The following is a 19084-nucleotide window of genomic DNA, read 5'->3' as shown; positions in this document are numbered from 1 at the left end:
TGAGGGGGACGGGGCGGGGGGGGGGCGAGGCGGGGGCGGGCGCAGCCTGCCGCGGGGACAGCGCCGACACGCTCCGCGCGGTCCGCCGGAGCGCCAGGGGGCGCTCTCCGCCGTGCTGGGCTGTGCTGTGCCGCCCCGGGGCGGTCCCCGTCCCGTTCCCGGCGGACGCGATGGCGCGGATCACGCTGGAGGACTTGGAGCGGCTGGGCGAGGAGCCCGCGGCCGCCGAGGGGGATGGCAGCGACAGCGAGGACGACCAGGAGGGGGAGGGACGGCTGTTCGCCCACTGGGAGGCCGTGGCCAGCACGCACCGAGTGAGCCTGCCCCGAGGTGAGCGCCGGGCCTGCCGGGGCTGTGGTGGCACGAACCGGGACTCCTGCGCTGCGGCCAGGGCGAGCCTCGTCTCTCGTGTGCTTTGCCTTGCAGACATGGCAGGCCCGATCGCAGAGATGGCCCGGCACAGGCACGCTCGCGAGCCCGTGCCGTACGTCTCCCTCTCGGAGCACGGGAAGGTGAGGCCCGACCCTCTCCGCACAGCCGGCTTCTCGCCTGCTGCCCGCCCGCGGTGGGGCTGCCTCGGGTGCTGCCGCCCGCCCGGGCCGTTGGAAGAGCCTGTCCCTGGCAGGGACGGGGCCACGTGTCGGCATGCACACACCAGCCTCGCCGGGGCTCCTGCGGCACCGCGCCCGGGATGGCACCTTTGGATCGGTGCAGTATTCTGCCACTCCTGCACCTCCTCCTGTGTAGAGTAATGGCAATGCTCAGCTTCCCGGCCTTTATTTTAAAATTGGACAAGTCGTGCTGCTTTCTCTGGTCTTCTGGCTTCCAGCTACCTCCTTTACCAGCCTGTCATCTTGCTGGGGTGGGCACATCTAAGAAAGTGAACTTTCAGTTCAGAGCCTGCTCCCTTGCCGTTCACCAAACACCTTGTTGCATAGCTCGAAGTCCTGCTGCTGGCTTTGCGTTTGTGCTGATTATGTTGGCTGGTTGAGCTGGCACAATATAAAGATGTGTCTGTGGGGAACACAGGGCCTGTGACCCTGGCTGTCAGATGGGAGCATGTGTAGTTATTTGTCTCAACCACCAATCCAAACATGGTGTCTTTTGCCTGAAGATCTTCTCTTTGTGCTTGCTATTTTGCACACTTACTTGCATCTCTTGCACATAAGGGTGCTTCTGTGCTTTGAGAAATAACTGCTTGTCAGACTGGTTCTTATGTCTCTGCGGGCTTAGCTGGGCTTTCTACCAAGAAGACATCTGTCAATTGTCCTCTATATGAGAAGTGGTTAACCAGTTTCTTCTGGGCTGAGATCCAGCACTCCCTGTAAAACATGTCTGAGCATGTGGCTTATGCAGCTTGGAACTGGGGCTTCACCACACTCCCTCTTTCCTTGTTCTGGGTCCCAGGGACTTAATCTGGCCTTTTCTCCGCCTGTATCAGTCCCAGGCAGGAATGGGGCCCCAAGACTTGGTGGGAACTGAAGAGCTGTTGTTGTTGTTAGCATCCCATCTGTGCCTGAGGAGGATTCTTGGAGTGTGAGGCTGAGTGAGAAGAGCCACTGCCTTACATCAGCGCTGAGAGGACTTTGGAGCTGGGGCTCTTAGGGACACGTTTGCCAGGCTCAGGCAGATCAGTAGGTGAGCTATCCTGAGCTATTGGTGCTACAAGCCCTCATCCTCTTGAAGGCAAGTGAATTCTTATGCCACCTACAGCATTGTGCCCTGTCAGCACTCAGCTCCCAGCTCAGTCAGGGCTCAGTTCCCCAGCTCACATTGCAAGGACCTGTTGCTATTGTGTCTGCATGAAGCATCTTCCATATTCCATATTTCTTTTGGACAAGTGTCATCCAGAGTGGTGGTGCTTAGTAGACCAGTGGACCAGGCTGTGGCACAGCCAGATGCTGTGACTTCACTGGGTTGATTTTATTGCAGGTGGTATGGCAGATGAGAGTTGCAGATAGAGTAGAGGGATTGGTGATTTCCTTGCTTGGAAAATGCTCTTGATCTGCTTTGCTTTGCTTGGTGGGACAATGGCAGGCACGGCCCCAGCTAGGGGGTGAATGCCCACAGTGGTTTGGGGTGCTCTTCTTACTGGCATCCCACTGATGCACACAAGCAGGCCTTCTGCCTTTGGTTTGGCTTTCAGCATAGACACCTGATTTGGGTGGAGGCACAGGGAGGCTGCACCCAGCTGTTGTCACAGCTTCCTGTCTTCTGTCACTGCTGGCACAGCTATGGAAGCAAGAAGTTTGGGAAGATGCCCTGAGCTCCGCGGGACAAGGATGTCTTGTGACCACTCTGATCTGGATGAAGAACAAGCTGAGAGTAGGAATACAGGTGCTGGCTACAACTTCCCAGTGCCTGTTTAGGTTACCTGTGGTCACAGACATGCCATGAGGTGGCCTATGAATATAACCAGATGCAATTTCCCCATTCCCCTTGCCCCCCCTTCTGTATCAGGTTTGTCCAGAATACTGGACATTCTGTGTTGGAAATAGAGATTTTTGACTCATGCCACAAAATTCCACAGCTGGGTTCATGTCTCTTCTTCCTCCTGTCACTTCTTAGTATGGGAGAAGGATCTGAGGAGTTTTATTCCAGTCTTTGCAACTCTTCTGGGTGCTAGAGCTCTTCTGCCAGATTTTCCCTTCTAATGGGTAGGGATGTTTCTGTTATCCTCTGTGCATGCAGTGTTCCAGGGAAAAGGCACTGCACCTGAGAACAACATCAGTCTTACTGGAGGCCTTTGGGTGCCTGGAATCAGGAACATCCTTGTGAGTAGGCCGGACCAAAGAGGAATTGAAAGTCCTGTGCCCCTTGCTGAGGATGTGCTGCATTCCTTGTGCATGCCAGGAGCCTCCAGACCCCCTTGCACCCTGTCCCTTGTCTGTGCCTTTCCTTTTGCTGACTTCTGCTGACCTTTGCCCAGTGCTCATAAGTATCCTTGTCTGAGGTCCGTGTGATGCCAGCTTCCCTCACCTTCTTTGTCCTGTTCTGCCAACCAGTGCCTAGCAGGGGCTCTCCTTTTGGCAGGCTCATGTCTCCCCGCTTCTTGCCTGTCAGTGTTGGTTATCCACCCAGCTGCTGCAGTGTTGTCAGTGTGCTCGACTCTGACTTGGCTTGTCTGGCCTGTTTCAGTGCGAAGAAGCAGCCTACGAGGAGCGGCGGTACCCAGCTGGGAAGTGGGCCTGTGTCACCATGGGGGAGCCCATGTATGAGCAGAGCATCTCCATGAGCTTCATGAAGCTCATGCGCTACATCTGCAAAGAGAACTCTGTAGGTGTGTGCAGGCAGGGGCTGGAGGGGCTGGCAGACTGCACAGAGGGAAGGGCTTTGCCACTGTCCATCTCGAGTGGGGAGGAGGACTGCTCTGCTGCTGCTGCTAACACACCTGTCTCACTTGCTGCCTACCTCTTTCCAGGTTGCCATCTGGGCATGACAGTCCCAGTGCTCAACGAAATCCACCTGACCAAGGAGGGGACTGAGCTGGAGCGTGAGGTCCTAACTGCCTATTATCTCCCAGGAGCATTCCAGCAAAACCCCCCTGTTCCCATGGACCCCGAAATCCACATCATCGAGAGGGCACCACTCCGGGTTATAAGCAGGTGACCCCAGCATCAGAGGTGTTTTCTCAGCTCAGCAGAGATGTACAAACTCCCTGCATGGCTGCTGTGGTTCGTTAGGCAGAGGGATGGGAGCTCTGGCTGTGCAAACGTGCAGGCTTTGTTGCTTATGCTGTTCCCTTTGCTGCAGGGTTTTCTATGGGATGACCACTGAGGAGACAATTCTGCGGGAGATCAGTCTCTTCTGGGAGCTCTTGGGCTCCACAGACATGGTGCTGCGGGGAACCTACATTGTGGCTTCTTATGAAAATCCCAGCATCCCTCAGCGCCGCAATGAGATCTGGTTCATCTGCCAGGCCGAGTGAGTCCCCTCCGTCACTGCAAGCCAGCGTATGACTGGACCCGGTGTAGATGACAGTTCTGACCCAAAGGAGACGGAGCACATCCCCACCCACTACTCACCCACACAATGAGAGACTAAGAGACTGTGGGGTGGGTTTCCAGCCTGCCCTGCAAGGGTCCTGCCAGGAGAAATCCTGCCTGCTCTGTGCTTCGTCTGCCTCCACAGCTGAGGCTGGAGCTGGTACCAAAGATGACCTCTAGAGCAAGCTCTTGATGGGAAGCACATGGTGGGGGCTCATTAAGGCAGTAACCATGTGGGCTTGTGTGATGTGCTAGCCTGACCTGCACTGGGCTTGCAGAGCTATGCCAGGGAGGCTAGTGGGTCCAGTGGTGGACAGCATCACAAGGTGATGGTGTCTAGAAGGTGAATGACTGTGTACAATATGTGGGGCTCAGTGTGGCCTTTAGCCTGCTTCCTGTGAGAGTAGCTGACTGTCCTGAACAGAGCCACTGAAATGCTGCTACAGAGACAGTTGGGTTGAAAGGGGAAAAGGGCTTCAATTCAGGTGTGAATCCTGAATGTTTCCTGCTGGGTGGTTCTCTTTGGACTGTTGGGTGCCTCCCTGGCTGTCACTCACCATTCCTCAGCCAGGACTAGGGCGCTGGCAGCCTTTGTCCATCTCTTGTGGGTGCTGTTTTGCAGACCTGCTGTGAGCTGAGAGGGGTAGGTCCAGAGAGCAGCAGGAGCAGCACCACTGTGTGTTGTGTTGTGCATCGATTAGTGATTCACATCCATGAATACCACCATGCTTTCCTGGGGGAAGCTGGCAGTGCCAACAGTAAATAAACCCAGCTCAAACCACTGCAGCTACAGATCACTGATGGTGGGGATGGAGGGCAGCTGGGTTGGCTTGGGAAGAGCCTTGCTGTCTCCTCCCTGGAGATGCTCCAGGCTGCAAAGCTGTGGCTCTAATTGGCCCAGGTTACAGCTTCCACGTTCAGCCAAGCACAGGCTGCTTCTGTTGCTGCTGCAAGAATTGTGGGCACACTCCCCTGCAGGTAAGGTGGTTTGCCTATTGGATGGGGTGTGCCTCATTTTTCTGTGGTGCAGAAGTTGGATACTGTGGCTGTACTTCACATGGGCACCTGATCTTTGGGGGTGAGAATTCAAATGCAACTCCACATCCTGCTGGTTGGCTGCAGAATCTGATGCACTCCTGCAGGGAAGTGCTTAACGGGCTTGGTGTGGAGAGACTTTTAACTGCTTCTGACACAGTTCCCAATGAGTTTTCTTATGCTGCATGTCTTGTTGCCTGCCACTGTTGCTCAAACTCCAGCTCTGGCCCTTTGTCCCTATGCTGCAGCTAGGGGGTAGGAATGACTGGTAGGCCTGGCCCCCTCTGTGGTCTCACTGCCCAACAGCACAGCTGTTTTCTGCCACTCCTTTCGCCAGTCAGGTGCTGCTTACTGAAATCCACAGGGCTGGCTTGCCCTCTGGCTGTGGGGAGCCTGGATGCCCAGCCTGTAGCTATGGGGAGAGTGGGGCTGAGCATGATACACCATTCTCTGCAAGGGAGGTTGAGGCAGAGTCTGGATAAGCACAGCAAGGGCAGACAGTGGTTTCCTGGCCACCTTGTGGTACAGTTCTTGTTCCTGGGGCACTGAAGGCAATATGGACCCAGGAGATGCAGTCACAGCCTACAACACTGAGGGCTAATGTGGCAAGTGCTCCTCAGAGAATGGATCAGCAGTGCTTAGCTCACTTTCCCTCCTGGAGAAAGAGAAGCAATTCCTTGAAGCTGGGGTTGGGTGGCTCAGTATCACTGGGAGAGTAAAGTCTGCCAGTGTATGTGGGACAGAGACCCTTTCTCTTATCAGCTGTTTTGCTTGCCCTGAGCTTGCAGGTGAAAGTAAAACTTCCTTTCTAGAGGGTGTTGAATAGGCTACCGCTTCCTCTGAGGCTGCTTGGTCCCCAACCAAAACCAGAACAGCTTTTGGTGGCAGGAGGTGGTGGCTTTCCTGTGAGAGGGGAGTGGTCTGTGGTTACTGGCAAAGTTCCACAGCTGCATGCCCTGTGGGAGCAGCTCTGTGGTCTCCCAGGACGTGGTAATAGCGGGCGCTTCTGATGCAGCACCAGGCTGGCGCTGCCGCACAGGGCAGCAAGTGCGCTCCAATCCTTTAGCACAGGTTTTGCTGAGTAAAGGCTCCAGCATCCTCTGTGATGGATCCAGCAGTGCTCAGGGCCATGTCTGATGGCGAGTCTTCCACACAGTACCAAAACCAGTATTTTGGAGGCTCAACAAACCGGCTGGAAAGCTGGTGTTCAGAGCGACAACTGCCAGAGCCGGTGGCGCAGGGGTGCAGCAGGTTCCACCAGAGGCACTGGATCGGGCAGAGAGGCTCCAGTCTGGGCCACGCAGATGGCCAGACCAGCTCTTGCTGCTGTGCCTCAGCTTGGGTCCTGCAGAGGAGCAGCCAGGAGCAGGCAGCGTGCTGTGCATTGGGACTGTGTGTCCAGCCCTCTGCCCATAGCAGGGTGCAAAGCTCCTGGCTCCTCGCTGCCTCGGTACCTTCACAAGGTCGTTCACAGCGGTACAGACCGGGATCTTCTGCCATCAGTTTAACACAGTCCGGCTACAAGGAGCCCCCGGGCGGGAGGGGAGCCGCATCGCCTCTTCGTTGCTCGGGGCACTCCGGGGGCGCTGGCAGGAGCAGGGGGGGGGTTCGCAGGAGCCCGGCGCGACCCTCCCCGTCCCCGTGCCGGCGGGGCTCTGCGGGGGATGGCGCCAGCGAGCCCTGAGCTTCGTGTATCGCGACGGAGGCACGGGGGGCCGAGCTGGGCGCTGCCTGGGGGACCCCACTCCTCCCGACCCCGCCCGGTTTCCGGTGGCCGCCCCTCCTCCGGAACCCCTCCCGGCGGCGGCGGGCGGGGCGGCGGCGGCATGGCTGGGGTCCGGCGGGCACGCTGACCGGCGCGGGGGATGGCGGCGGTGCGGAGGATGGCGGCGGTGCGGGCACTGCTGGTGCTGGGTGAGTGCGGGCCGGGACAGCCACCGCAGCCTCCCCCGCGCAGGGAATGCGGGTCCCGGCGGCCGGGCGGGGGCGGCGGAGATTCGCGCCTCCCCTCGAGTCCATGGCTGGGCCGCGCTGGGGCCGGCGGGCGGGGGTCCACGACCGGCCCCGGGAGCGAAGGTGATGCCGCCGTGTCCGGGGCCGAGCCTCCGGTGGTTCGCTCCCCCCCGGCTTCCCGTAAGCCCGGCGGCGATGGGGCCCGCTCGTCCCGCCGGACTCGGGCGCGGAGCAGGGGCTGCGTGAGGCCCCATCTGTTTCCCCCCCACCCCGGGCCGGCCGCGCCCCCGCCCCGCGCAGCCCCGCTGTGCTGCGGGAGCCGCCGGGGCGCCTCGCCCGGCTCTCCTTCCCCGGCGTGCGCCGGCTCGCCCGCTCCGAAGGGGGAGCGTCATGCCGAAATCCACAGGGATGCAAATACGCCAGACATTTGCTGTCTGGGAGACGGCGAATAGGCGCCCCGGGAGCAGCGCGCACCGGGGAGGGCTCCCGGAGACAGACCCCTTGAGCGGGGCTTGGTTCCGACCCGCTCCCCTCCGGCCCCGTGGGCAGGGTTGACACCGGGAAGGCTGCGCAGAGCAGCGCGTGGTTTTTCCTATGAATTCTGGTCAGATCAGAACCCGGAGGAAAAACAGTGGGCGCGCGGTGAGGTGCCACCCGTGGAGATTGACCTCCCGGCCGCTGAGGGGTTTTTGTCCCTTGCTGAGCGCATCTGGAAGAGCCCTCTGCCCCGCCCCCCCCCCCCGTGCCACCCTTCCTGCCCCTTCCGAGCTCCGCGGCCCCTTGATTTTCCTGGCTGCTGCTTTTCACAGTGTTCAGCTCTCCTTCTCTCGCTCTGCTCCGTGGTGTTTCTCCCCGCTGACCTCCCAGCACCATTTTCCTTCTCTGAGGAGCCCAAGATCTTGGCTGTGCATGAGAGCCAGAGGGGCTGAGCTGTCTTCCAGCCCGGCTTTGAAGGGTCCCACGGCTGCCCCATGCCACATCACCTCGTTATTTCACTTAGGAGCCCTAGCAGTAGCTGTTTGCAGTCCCTTCTGTGCCACCGTGCACAGTCGTAGAGTTTGCTTTGCTGTTTCTGCTATAAAATCAAAAGCAATATTAGCTTAGCACCTGGGAATACTGCCTCTGAGAGAAAGATATCTACAGCGCTGCTGCCCGTCCATATCTGGAGCCGTGGCTGAGCCCTGCTGCCAGGAGGCAAGTATTGTCCAATTTACAGCTGATAAGCACGAAAAGCAGCACTTACTTAGCTGATTAGCACCGTGATTGCCATCCGCCTTGGCAGCCTTCTGGGAAGGCTGTTTCTGGCAGGGGAGTGCGGGGAGTGCGTGCTTAACTTGGGCTCTGTTTTGAAGTCGTAGGGCCCTTTGGATCTGCCACAGCATTCACCTACGTGCCAGCAGGCCACCACTGGCAGCTGGGATGTGTAAACCTGCCTGTGAGGACTGTGTGCTGCCTTTCCTGCCACTCTGCAGTTGCTGGAGTCTCTGTACTGCTCCAATCACGTACACTCCCCCTTGTTTCTCTTGCTGAGCAGGATCACATCCTACAGCACTGGGTGCAACATGCAGCTGTCCAGCTCGCAGACACTGTAAAAAATCTCAAGGCACCATCAGTGTAGCCACAAAGTGCAATTTGATGTCTAGCTTTTACAGGCTGGTGGTAAGTTTTGTAGGCTGCAGGGCATGCATGGAGTTTAGAAAGAGCACTGGAGAAAGACCTGGGAGGTGTGGAGTATCCATGGCTCCATGCAAAGGACAACGCTGGTCCTTTGCCATGTAGGTGTTCCAGAAGTGCTCGGTGCCTGAACTGATGCTCCCTCTTCCTCCACTTCATTGTTCAGTGAAGCTGTAATCTTTCTGGCAGTGGCACTGCAGCATGCCAGATGTGTGCTGACTTCTGCTGGAACATGTGGTTGAAATGCTAGCAGAGGAAATATTTGCTGAGTCAACTTTCCTTTAAAGGAAAAAAAAAAAAAAAACAAACCGAAAACCAAAAGGTCTATTTTGTTCTGGAAATGCCTCCATGTCCTGTGTTGAGCTGTGTGTTTCTCATGCTTCCTAGCAAGCCTGGTCTTAAAGAAGAAAATTTATGAAAACAGGAATGAGCTGATCCCCCTTGGGACTTGGCTTTGTTCAGACAGTGCTCTGGGCAGGCTGGAACCTCCAAGTGGCAGGAGCTTCAAAGGCATGGCAACTCCATAGTCGTGGCCATAGGCAGTTCTTTGCACAGTGGGGTCCAGAACCGCTGGGAACTGGCACTGGTCAGGAGGCTGTCGTGTTTAAAGATTCCTTAAAGATGTGTTCCGAGCTCTTAATTGACCTGGAATGAGACCATCTTCTAAAGGCAGACGGGCAGATGTTTAAACTGCCGCAAGCCCCTGTGTTTAGTTGCGTGCTGACTGGGAGCGTGTTTCCTCCCAGACTGTTGAGTCCCTCTTGTTCAAGGGAGGTGAGGGGATGGCAGCTCACACCTGCTAATTGCTCAAATGGTAGGTCTTGTTTGGCCAAAGGCTGGTTCATGCTGTATCCAAGCAGGTAGGCAGGGAAGGCAGGTTGCACTTCCTCTAAAGGCCATGGAGCCCAAAGGGAATGGAGGGAAGAAGGTAGGAAAGGGTAGGAAGAGAAGAGCCTCACCTTGAGGCAGTGGACAAGAACATAAGGGCTAGTTTGGCTGTAAGTGATAAGGCACTTCAAAAAGATTTGAAGGCTGTGAGGTCTGGTTACAGGTATTTACTAGAGGATCTTTACACTGATATTTTTCTTGCGTTCATTTCAATTCATCTGCTATTTAAGTTGCAAAGATCAAAGCTGTATTCCAGCAAGCACACGTGGGCTAAAGTAAATAGCAGGACCTAGTACACCTCTTCCCAGTGAATAAACACTCTTTCCTCTCTGAACTTTTTCAAGCATACCTCTCAGGCCTGGAATGCAAAATATTTCACATTAGCAGTGGGTGTTTCCACTGCTTTTGATATTCGGGAACTTGGAACAAATGCTTATTTAGAAGTGGACAGACCTGGGCACAAACGTGCTCTTTGTGAAGGCAGTTGCTGCTGTGGTGTTTGGAGGGAAATTCCCCCGAGATTGGAGGACATGCAATTGTTTGTCCAGACCCCAAGGAACAGTTCTCATTCTCCCAACATACAGTGTCGGTGTCAGGGGCTGGGACAGGCAGCTCTTTGGAGGCCTGGAGGGCAGCGAGACTAGCAAGATGCTTGGCAGATGCACAGGAGCATTCTTCTTGATGAGGTTTAAGATGCACAAACTCAAGCTTTGAGTTTGGTGGGGTTTGCAAAGGCTGTGAACCAGCACAGTGGATTTTGCTGTGTAAGGGAAAGAGGCAGAGCCTTTGGCATGGCAGTACCTGCTGGAGAATGCTGATAATGTCTGAGGTGGGAGAAGGGCACCTGTAGTGTCTTCTACCTTTATAAAAATCAACTGTGTCTGTGAGAAGAGGAGGAAGAGAGATGGAGAAATGATAATTTGACAGTTGGTAACATGTTGTTTCCGGGGCTCAGTGTGTTTCAGCATGGCAGAGGTGCCAAGGTGGATGGCCTGATTCCATGTCTTGCTCCTTGCCTGGAAGATACTGGGAGCTCTGGCATCCCAGAGCTACTTAAAAATACTTTCAGTCTGTTGGAAGAGCAGATGTTGTATTGCACAGAGGGGTTAAAGGGCTGTGCTGTGCCTGTAGCATACCTTGTGTGCTGCCTTGCCTGAAAAAAGCAATCACACTGCTGGACACAGGAGGATTTGTTCTCTGGGGGAGACCTGATGAGGAAGGGGTGGGGATGCTGCAGGTTTTCAGGCTTTTCATGTGGCTGCTGCTAGAGTGGTGACCATTCCCTGGCTTTTGTCATGGTTTGGGGGCTCTGCACATGGTTCATGTCTTTTTCCTGATGTCCATGTGAGCTTTCAGCAGTTCAGAAACATTGGGCTCTGTTTTTTAGGGAGGTTGTTCAGAGGGAGTTGCTAGTAAGGTGAGGGGCGCTGGGGTCTTCTAGAAACTTTTTTGCTTGCTTCCTAATGCCGACACTGCTGAGCCACAGCATATGGAAGCAAGCACAAAGATTTTTGATTCTGGAGGATGTATGTTCAGAGTCCTGCACTTTCACCTCCTTCATCCTACCAGACTCTGTCAGGATCTGCTGTGCTGTGTTGACGAGCTGTCAGCTTTCTCCTTTTTCTTGCCTGTCACAGTGGCTGCTTTCCTGCACTGCTGTTGGGTGTTACAGGAAGGAGCAGTGTCAGGTCACCTCTGAGGTCACACAGGACCAGCAAATCCACCTTTGCATTGCAATGGGAGCTGTTGACTTTGCCATTTGGTTTAGAGTGGACAGCTGATGTGCCTAAAAAAGGACCAGACTGAAGGAAGGATCATTTCTGTGGAGAAGACCATCTCCTGTTTCAGTCTTCATGTGCCTTCTGAATATATCACTGTGCAAGCAGGAAGGAAAAGAGTCTTGCAAGGCATGTGGATGGAGGTTGGTTTGGGAGCTAGACCAGGATCTTGCTTTGCAGGAGGCACACAGGTGTCTGTAGTCTCGGGGAGGGAGGAACATGAAGAACAGTTTTTCAGGGTCTCTTTTGGAAATGGGTGAAGACGAGTGAAGGCTGACTGTAGTGAAGCTCCTGTAGGCTCTTGAGGTTGGAGGCATATTCGATGTCTTAAGCAACTGCAGCTCTCCAGGTTCAGGCTCTGGATCCACGTGCCGCTTAAATAGAGGCTGAATAGGTTTGTCCACCATTTCCTATTGTCTCTGCCTTATTTGGCATGGGACAACACAGTGAGGATGAACCCATGCCACCCAGTCAAGGCAAGGACTCCATTTCTGGTCATTCCTTTGTTCCAGGGAAATAGTTGGCAGTAAGCACTGTTCTGTGTTTACCTGTGTCTCCTTTTAAACTGTGCAGCTCTTGATGAGTAGCTGTGGAAGACCTTCAAGCCAAAACACAAGTGGTCTTTGTTTCAAAGCATCAATTTGTGTTGGCAGCCAGGTCTGCAGTGCATGTGCTTTTCATTGACTGCTGCTTCGGCTCAGTTTCTCGCTCTTGCCAGCTCTTTTTAAACTTAATACAGAAATGTTTTTCCTGAGCTTAAAAGGCTGACCTGTACAGTACTTCTAGTCTTAACTTAAGCCTTGTCTTTCTCAGGGAAGCAGTCTCTGTCTGGTCACAGAATAGACTGCTTACCTCTGCTTTGAGAGATGACTAATACATGCTGTCTGATCAGCAAAGAGAGTGGCAAGGGGGGGGCACTTCAGAGTGGTTTGCAAGTTTCTGAAAGCCTGATCTGTGTGCCTGGGATGAGCAGTTTCGGTGTGCCTGCTCAGCTCTGACTTTTCCCAAGCTTGCTTGTCTTAGCAGTTTGGGAAAGTTGATGGGTGGGCGCTATTTTGATACTCTTTACAGACTGTTACTGCCTGGGGCCGCTCCTTTTATTTGATCAGCTTTCAAGAATCCATCCTCTATTCTCTGATTTTGACCTTCTGAAATTGTTCTGCAAGGGCCTCTTTTGACAATGCATTCTAATCCTTAAAAATTTTAAGTGCCATCCAGGCAAGGCCCGTGTTGTAATTAAAATATTTCTGCTGGTAGTGAACAGATGAATGCTGAGGTGTTCAGGTGCCTCCGAGAGCAGACTGAAAACCATCCGAGTCCAACTGTGGAATTCGGGATGAACAGTGAGGAGCGCTCGTGAACTCCTGTCTCCCTGCACAGGGGGCGTGCACAGGTTGTGTGCTAGGAGAGGATGCATGGCTGGTTTTAGGTGACGATTCCTCCTGTGAGATGGTGCTTGCCAATGGGATACCAATGGTGTGTCTCCTCCTTGTCAAACTGTCTGACTTGAATGGAGCAGGCAGGGATTTTGGCACCTGTGAACCAGAGCGTGCACAGGGCCCCTGAGCGTGCATGAATTGAATCCACCACTGTCAGGTGGTCTGCACCTCTGGGAGGTTGGGATGGCTTGGATTGATGGTCGTATTGTGTGGGATGATGAATGAAGAAAACTGATACAAGCAGATTCCTGTCTGGAAGGTGGTGTGACACATTTGATTTCGGGGCATGAACCTTCCCTCTCTGGAAAACAAGGTGTTGTGTGCTGGGAGAAAGCAATGATGTAGGGTTGTCATTGCTGGGATGTCTGTGCTGGGACCCGGTGTGGAAAGGGGCTGGGGTTTAAGTGAGTGAGGATTGCAAAGCTCTTTGTATTTCAGCCCCTGGTTGACCTGTGTTCAGTTCCTAGGTGACTTCTGTCCTGTAAGACAGCAGTGTCCGTGAGCACTGTGCTCAGACCTTGGTGCTAATGCCCAAGATGTTTGTAGCTCTAAGATGTAAGGCTTTGTAACTTTGCCTCTCCTGCGATGCTGTTGTGAAATGAAGCTTGTCCCAGCAGCAGGATTCTACATTTTTTATGCAGCTCAGGCCACCCTGAAGAGCAGCCAAGACTGCACCCTCCTTCTGTCAGTTTGGGCAGATCGGCAGGTTGGCTCTGTCCTCCGTCACTCCAGAAGAAAGCCAGATGGGTCTGTCCCCAGAGCCGTGGTATGTGGAGGCCAAGTCCCATTCTGGTTGCAGAGAGGAGGCTCGTGTGCCTCTGGGCAGGTCTGCTCTGGGGGGCTGTCCTTTCTGAGAGTGGTGCTGGCACAAGATAGGCATGGTATTGCTTAAGACCTGCTATAAATGCTCTCCTCCTTGCAGTTGTTCATTGGCTTCTTTGGAAGCACAAAGGAAGCCTTTGATTCAAACCATACAGAAGCTGTCCAAATGGTTAAGGGCAGGACAAGCTGTTGCTTGCAAGTGCCTTTATTGCTCCACTGCAGTGTGCCTTGGTGTGTGTCCTGGCTCTGCTGGGGCAGCCTGGCACTCCTGTGGCATGGAGCTGCTCCATGCTGCTGAGTCTGTTGAAGTCGCTGGCAGTGCCTGGATCACTGGGAAGCATTCATTGGAGAAAATATTATGGATTTTGTCTTTCCTAGCAAAGACAAGACCAGAAAGAATAAAGCCAGACAGTCTCGTAGGGTGCCACAAAGGGCAGTGCATCCAGTTCTCCTTAACCATTCATGGGAGCATAGATGGGTTTGTGCTGCTGAGTTATGCAGTTGCCTTTGCAGAGGGACCGATACCAGAAGTCTCTTTCAGCAGTTGCAAGAATTGTACAAATTTTCTTAGACAAAAAAACCCCAAGTGAGTTACTTGATGTTCTTTATTCCTATCCATCCATATGGCCTGCTGTAAACACCATGAGCCTGGCACACATCTGAGCACCTGGCAGGTGCAATGGGACTGGCCGGTTCCTGGGCTGAGACTCCTTCTGTAGCAGTGAGAACTTGTTCTGTGATCATTCTTTCCTCCAGCTAGATTCAAGCCGTTCTTTGTCCACCGTATTCCAAGCAAAAGCTGAGCAACAAAGGCAACACATCTGATTTTTTTTTCCTCTTCTGAGTTAACTCCTGCTGGCTCTCCCTGCATGTTGTGTGTGTTCTTGCAGCCTTCTGATGTGTAAGTGGAGGAGCTACTTGCTGGGCCCTCGCCAGCACTGACCCTCCTGCCCCTGTCCTGTCTCTGTCCTGCTGCCTTTTTCTGGCTCAAGTGCAACTGTTCCTTTTCCAGTTGTGCCTCCTATCTCCACCTCTTCCTGATTCCTTTTCTGTATCCAGACCTGCCATGGCATGCCACACGCCCCCTTCTCAGACTTTGCTTTTGCTTGGTTTCTCTCCAATGCCTGCCTCTGGGCACTGCTGTTTTCCCAGGTGTGGCTGTGGCTTCCTCCTGCCATCTTGTCTTTGTCTCCTTGAGCCTAGCCTCCAGTTCACAGCAAGTGATGAGAAGTCAGAGCAGAGCTGGGGCAGGGCTGCTGAGATGTTCAGGTGGTCCTTGGAAATCAGGAGACTTTCTGGATAAGGATTCTTCTGCTCAGCTGAAGAAAAGTCTCAAAGCCATGTGGCCTGAAGCAGAAAGCATTAATCTGAATGGTTAACATTTTGGTAAGGAATTAACGAAAGACCGTCATCCTGGGTGTCCTTCACCATCATGTTTTGTTTCTGTGGCCTTGCTGGGATTTTGGCCTGCCTCTCACTGGCTGGAGATGCATTCCTGCAGACAGAGGTCTGCCATGGGTTTGATGGAACAATCCATTATACCTGGGTTGCTGAGTGGCCACACTGAGCAGCCAGGGACCTGCAGGTATCTCAATACAGCTTTGTGCTCTGGTTGTTGAGTGTCTGTTGCCACTGTTTGTGTGCTTCCTTGGCATTTGGTTGCTTAGGGTGTCCAGGTACTCTTTGTACTGGTGGCTTTGTCACTGTCCAGTAAGAACTGTTTGTTCACCAGGTGTATTGGAAATCAGCTTTTCTGCTGCAATGGAGAAAAGCACTTACTTTTCAAGGAGATCTGGTTAGTATGAATTTCTGTCTCAGTGAGACTTTTATAGCCAAGCTTTTCTTTAATTTGACACAAGGACCTTGCATTAGATTTATCTGTAGCAAACATTCCGCCTAGTTATCGATTTGTAAAATTTTCCAGAAAGTGCCCTGCTGCATAGTCTTCCCACTCAGGGACTTTTTTCCATTTTTAGCTGAGATAATGTAGCAATGTCTCATAGAGAAGCTACCTCTTAATTAATATTGCATAAGCAGAATAAATATTAGCTTCTCCATCTGCTTTCCTATTTTTGTGGCTTTTAATATAGATTCATAAATGGCTTCAATGAAAATAAACAAGTAACTGTTCTTTTCTGTGCCCTCTTTGCTTTCAGAGGTGATACTGCAGGTCCAGCCTCCCTGGTGATGTTTTCCCAGGAGGTAAGTCCTGGACAACAGTGCTTCCCTGCACAATTGTAAATGATGATTGTGAAATGGGGCTGATCTTCAGCTTTCTAGCAATGAAAAGAGGAGGATCTAGGAGAAATCTGCAGACCTGTAGGACATAGCTGGAGGCAGCTATGGGGAGTTGTGGATGGTGCTTTATAGCCAGAAAGAAGCCAGTGCCACACAGATGGAAAATGGATGTGCAGTGCACAGTGGGCAGTGTTTATGAACAAGTGTTCCTGAAACACTCGTGAGGGTTGGCACAGAAATCCCATGAAGCCATCAGGAAGCCCTGGGCAGCCAGTCCATCCTCCTTAAGCTTCAGAGGCAGCCAGAGGTCAAAACCCAACCTTGCAGAGCCCATATAAATAAAAGAGGCACCCATGCAGTTAATGGAGTGAGGCCTATTTCAGGTATCTCCTCAGTGCCTTTTCACAGCAATTTTTACTTTGCAGCACTGTGGTGGCTGCTAGGAAAAGTAATTGCCTCTCCTGGGAGCTTCTCTCCTTCCTGTAGGAGGGGAACAAGCAGGTTTTTACCTATGGTGAAGCAGGATGCTCCAGAGATTCACCATGAGTGAGACCCACAGCGCAGCTGTGCTCTGTAGGGAGCCCAGCAGCAGGATTGCCCTGATCTAGTGTTGTATGGTGACATTTCCCAGCCTCCATGATTTCTCCTTGTTCCTGGGAAGGCAGAGTGGCTGGGTGCATGCTTGTGGGTGGGCTATACAGAGACAGCAGCAGGAAGGAGTAGACAACTGAATCCCTGCAGCAGTTGCCAGAGCATGGGTGTCGTTTTCAAGACCATGGCACTGGATGAACCATTTCTCCCATGAGCTGTAAGCTGTCTGGAAAGCTTGGCCAGCTGGATCTTCATGGCAAATCCATCTGAGTCTCTACAGGCATATAACTAAGGGAAACTTAGCTGTAAATATACTGACATGACCTGGAGAGAGATTTAAAATATTTATCCTAGAGCAGAGCTTGGGATATAAATAAGCTTCCTGTCTGTTTCCCTGCACGCAAGGCTCAGAAGTGCAGCTGTCCCTTTGTCCCCAGCTTGCAGAGTCTTGTTTGGGACCAGCAAGTTGCTTATGGGTGGGCTTGAAGTCCATACAGATGGTGTAAATATGGAGCTGTCAGCAAAATGGAGAGGGTATTTGCAGTAGTGTAGATGGGAATTTTTGACTGCAACTTCTGTCCCTTCATTGCTCCTACAGCTGCTGGCTCTGCTCTGTAGCTCTCGGGGTGTTTGTGGAGTTTGCTGGTGAGCCATGTCTTGGGGTGTGCTGGGTAAGGCTGTAACCCTCTCACTTGGCCCCCTGAGCAAGCAAGATTTGCAAGATGTCCAGACAAGCATACCCAAAGGGAAGCACAGGTTTGGGTGGTACTGGAGATGTTTTCTTCCTTCCAGTGGGTTTGGTGGCAGCACACAGAGAAACGGCTCACTCAGGCACTTTCAGTGGCAAATAAGCTTCATTCTCCAGCAAACAGTCCTGGGGCGGCTAAGAAGGGCTTGCTGGCAGGAGTGCTCCATGCCCAGTGCAGCCTTGGTGACCTCACTGCGTGGAGAGGAGCGGGCTCTGAGCAGCAGCTCTGTCTCCGATGGTGGATGGTGCGTTGCTGAAGCAGCTGGCTTTGCTTGCAGGCCTCATGTGCGTGCTGCTCCTCTTTGCTCTGTTTCCCTTGCCCTGGCCTCTTCCCACCCCCACCCCCACGTCCTTTTGTCTTTACAGCCTGAGCTTCCATTCTCTGGAGCCGCTGGCTGGGGCTCCTGTTTGCTGAAGGGAAGTGCCAGACAGTTTTATGGAGCTTCTTCTGGTTTTTCCCGTCATCTGGAACGGTGTTTCAGCTGGAATAGGAATAATGCGGAGCCCTGGCCAGGCGTTCCATCCACACACACACAGTGCTCTTATGGGGGAATCCCTCTTGGCTGGACTTGGGATGACAGGAACAACGTCAGCCTTTGGCCCTCAGCCTGAGTGCAAGGATGTGAAGATGGATTGGCAAGAGCTGGTGTGATACCTGGAGATGCTGGCCCCAGCTGCCGTGGGATGAGCTCTGAGCCACACAGACCTTGTGGGTGCAGCAATGAGGCCTCACTGCCACTGGGCCTTGCCTCCAGCCCTGGGGCAAGGAGTGATGAGCCAGCCCTGTCACAGCTCTTCCCGGCTGACCCTCCTGCCTGTTCAACACTGCCTGGGCTCTCCTCTGCCAACAGGAGTTTTGCTTAGTAAAGACATTTTCATTCTCACATGGCCCATGCTTAAATTGTGCGGGAAGCATCATCCTTCAAGGCCGCTGCACAGGAAGCATGTGGCTCATCCTGGTTCCCCTTGGCATCTTTCTACTGTGTTTCTTTTGGTGGGAGGAAAGTGCGGTACCTCTGCTGTGCTGGCCAGAGAGCTTAGCCTTCAGATCAGTGTGGCTCCTGCCAGCAGCAAACATCAGGTGTTTACGAGGAAAGCAGGGAATTGCTCAAGGGCTCAGAGCAAACCTGGCAGAGTTGGTTGGCAAGACCGGTGGGTGCAGCAAGTCTGTCAGTGGTGCTGAGTTGCTCTTGAAACATTTGTGTTTCTCACTGGGGCTTGGCAGTGCAGCTGGCAATGTCTGCTCAGGAGCCCTTGGCTGATGCCCCATGGAAGATGGTTTCATTGAGCCAGCAGGATTCCCAGCTCCTGTGGGCTGGGCTTGAGGCCTCCTGTCTCACTTGTTCCTCTGTCTCTCTTTATCTGCTACAAAGATGCTGGCCTGGGAGTCCCATGGCCACCACTGCCTGTGATGCCCAGCAAGCAGGTATGGGCCTACTTACTCAGCCAAAGCTTCCTTTTCCACGGGCCAGGGGCCAAGTGGTGCTGCCAGCACCAGCTGTGCCCTGAGTATTTGGGCAGGAGAAGTGGTGATCTGGCTGCTATCTCTGCCCTGTTCCTCTCCGAGCTCCACTGCAGCGCTGCACTCATGGCTTGGTTGCTCAGGGTATCTGGACTTCTCTTAGGGGCCTGGGACCACACAGTGACCTGAAAGAATGGCATTCTTTCCCTGCTGCAGTGTCCTCTGGAGATGCCCGTGCCCCCTCTTGCAGCAGGTGCCAGGAGCACGGGCGCAGCCGAGCATGGCTCGGAGCAGTGTCAACGTGCTCCCAGGGCAGACAGGCAACTCCTGCAGCTCCAAGGCCAGTTGTTCTGGTTTAGCAGCCCCAGCAGTTTCAGGGAGCCAAGAAGCTTGGCTACCATGGGGAGTTCCCTCTCTTGCTCCAGCTTTTTTCTGTTTGAACGAGGTGCTGAAATGTTGGGAGAAACTGT

General features: G+C 53.6%; 2 protein-coding genes across 5 annotated transcripts in view; both read left to right on the top strand.

Moving 5' to 3' along the window:
- Nucleotides 1-62: 62 nt before the first annotated feature.
- The window catches only part of PTK7 (protein tyrosine kinase 7 (inactive)), a 41709-nt gene continuing 22687 nt past the window's right edge, over nt 63-19084 (top strand). For 2 of the 4 annotated variants that reach the window (XM_053937691.1, XM_053937689.1), the window contains exon 1: nt 63-330. In XM_053937691.1, the coding sequence (XP_053793666.1) occupies nt 171-330 (160 nt within the window). In that variant the 5' untranslated portion in view covers nt 63-170. Of the gene's footprint in view, nt 331-6846; nt 6936-19084 lie in introns of those variants that run through there. The other 2 variants (XM_053937690.1, XM_053937692.1) reach the window with 2 other exon arrangements.
- On the top strand, nt 431-4767 carry LOC128785304 (heme-binding protein 1-like). Its single transcript, XM_053937693.1, has 4 exons — nt 431-2337; nt 3139-3280; nt 3422-3605; nt 3754-4767. Exons 1-4 carry the CDS (start codon nt 2308-2310, stop codon nt 3926-3928), a joined length of 531 nt encoding a protein of 176 aa, XP_053793668.1. The 5' UTR covers nt 431-2307; the 3' UTR covers nt 3929-4767.

Source organism: Vidua chalybeata, chromosome 3 (genome assembly GCF_026979565.1).
Source record: "Vidua chalybeata isolate OUT-0048 chromosome 3, bVidCha1 merged haplotype, whole genome shotgun sequence".
NCBI lineage: Eukaryota > Metazoa > Chordata > Aves > Passeriformes > Viduidae > Vidua > Vidua chalybeata.
The sequence above is the reverse complement of the archived record's forward strand: the minus strand, read 5'-3'. Positions and strand labels throughout refer to the sequence as shown.

Coding starts and splice junctions, on each gene's coding strand:
- LOC128785304 (XM_053937693.1), top strand. CDS start 2,308: ATGAAGAACAAGCTGAGAGTAGGAATACAG. Junction 3,281..3,421: donor CTGCAAAGAGAACTCTGTAG/GTGTGTGCAGGC, acceptor ACCTCTTTCCAG/GTTGCCATCTGGGCATGACA. Junction 3,606..3,753: donor CCACTCCGGGTTATAAGCAG/GTGACCCCAGCA, acceptor CCTTTGCTGCAG/GGTTTTCTATGGGATGACCA.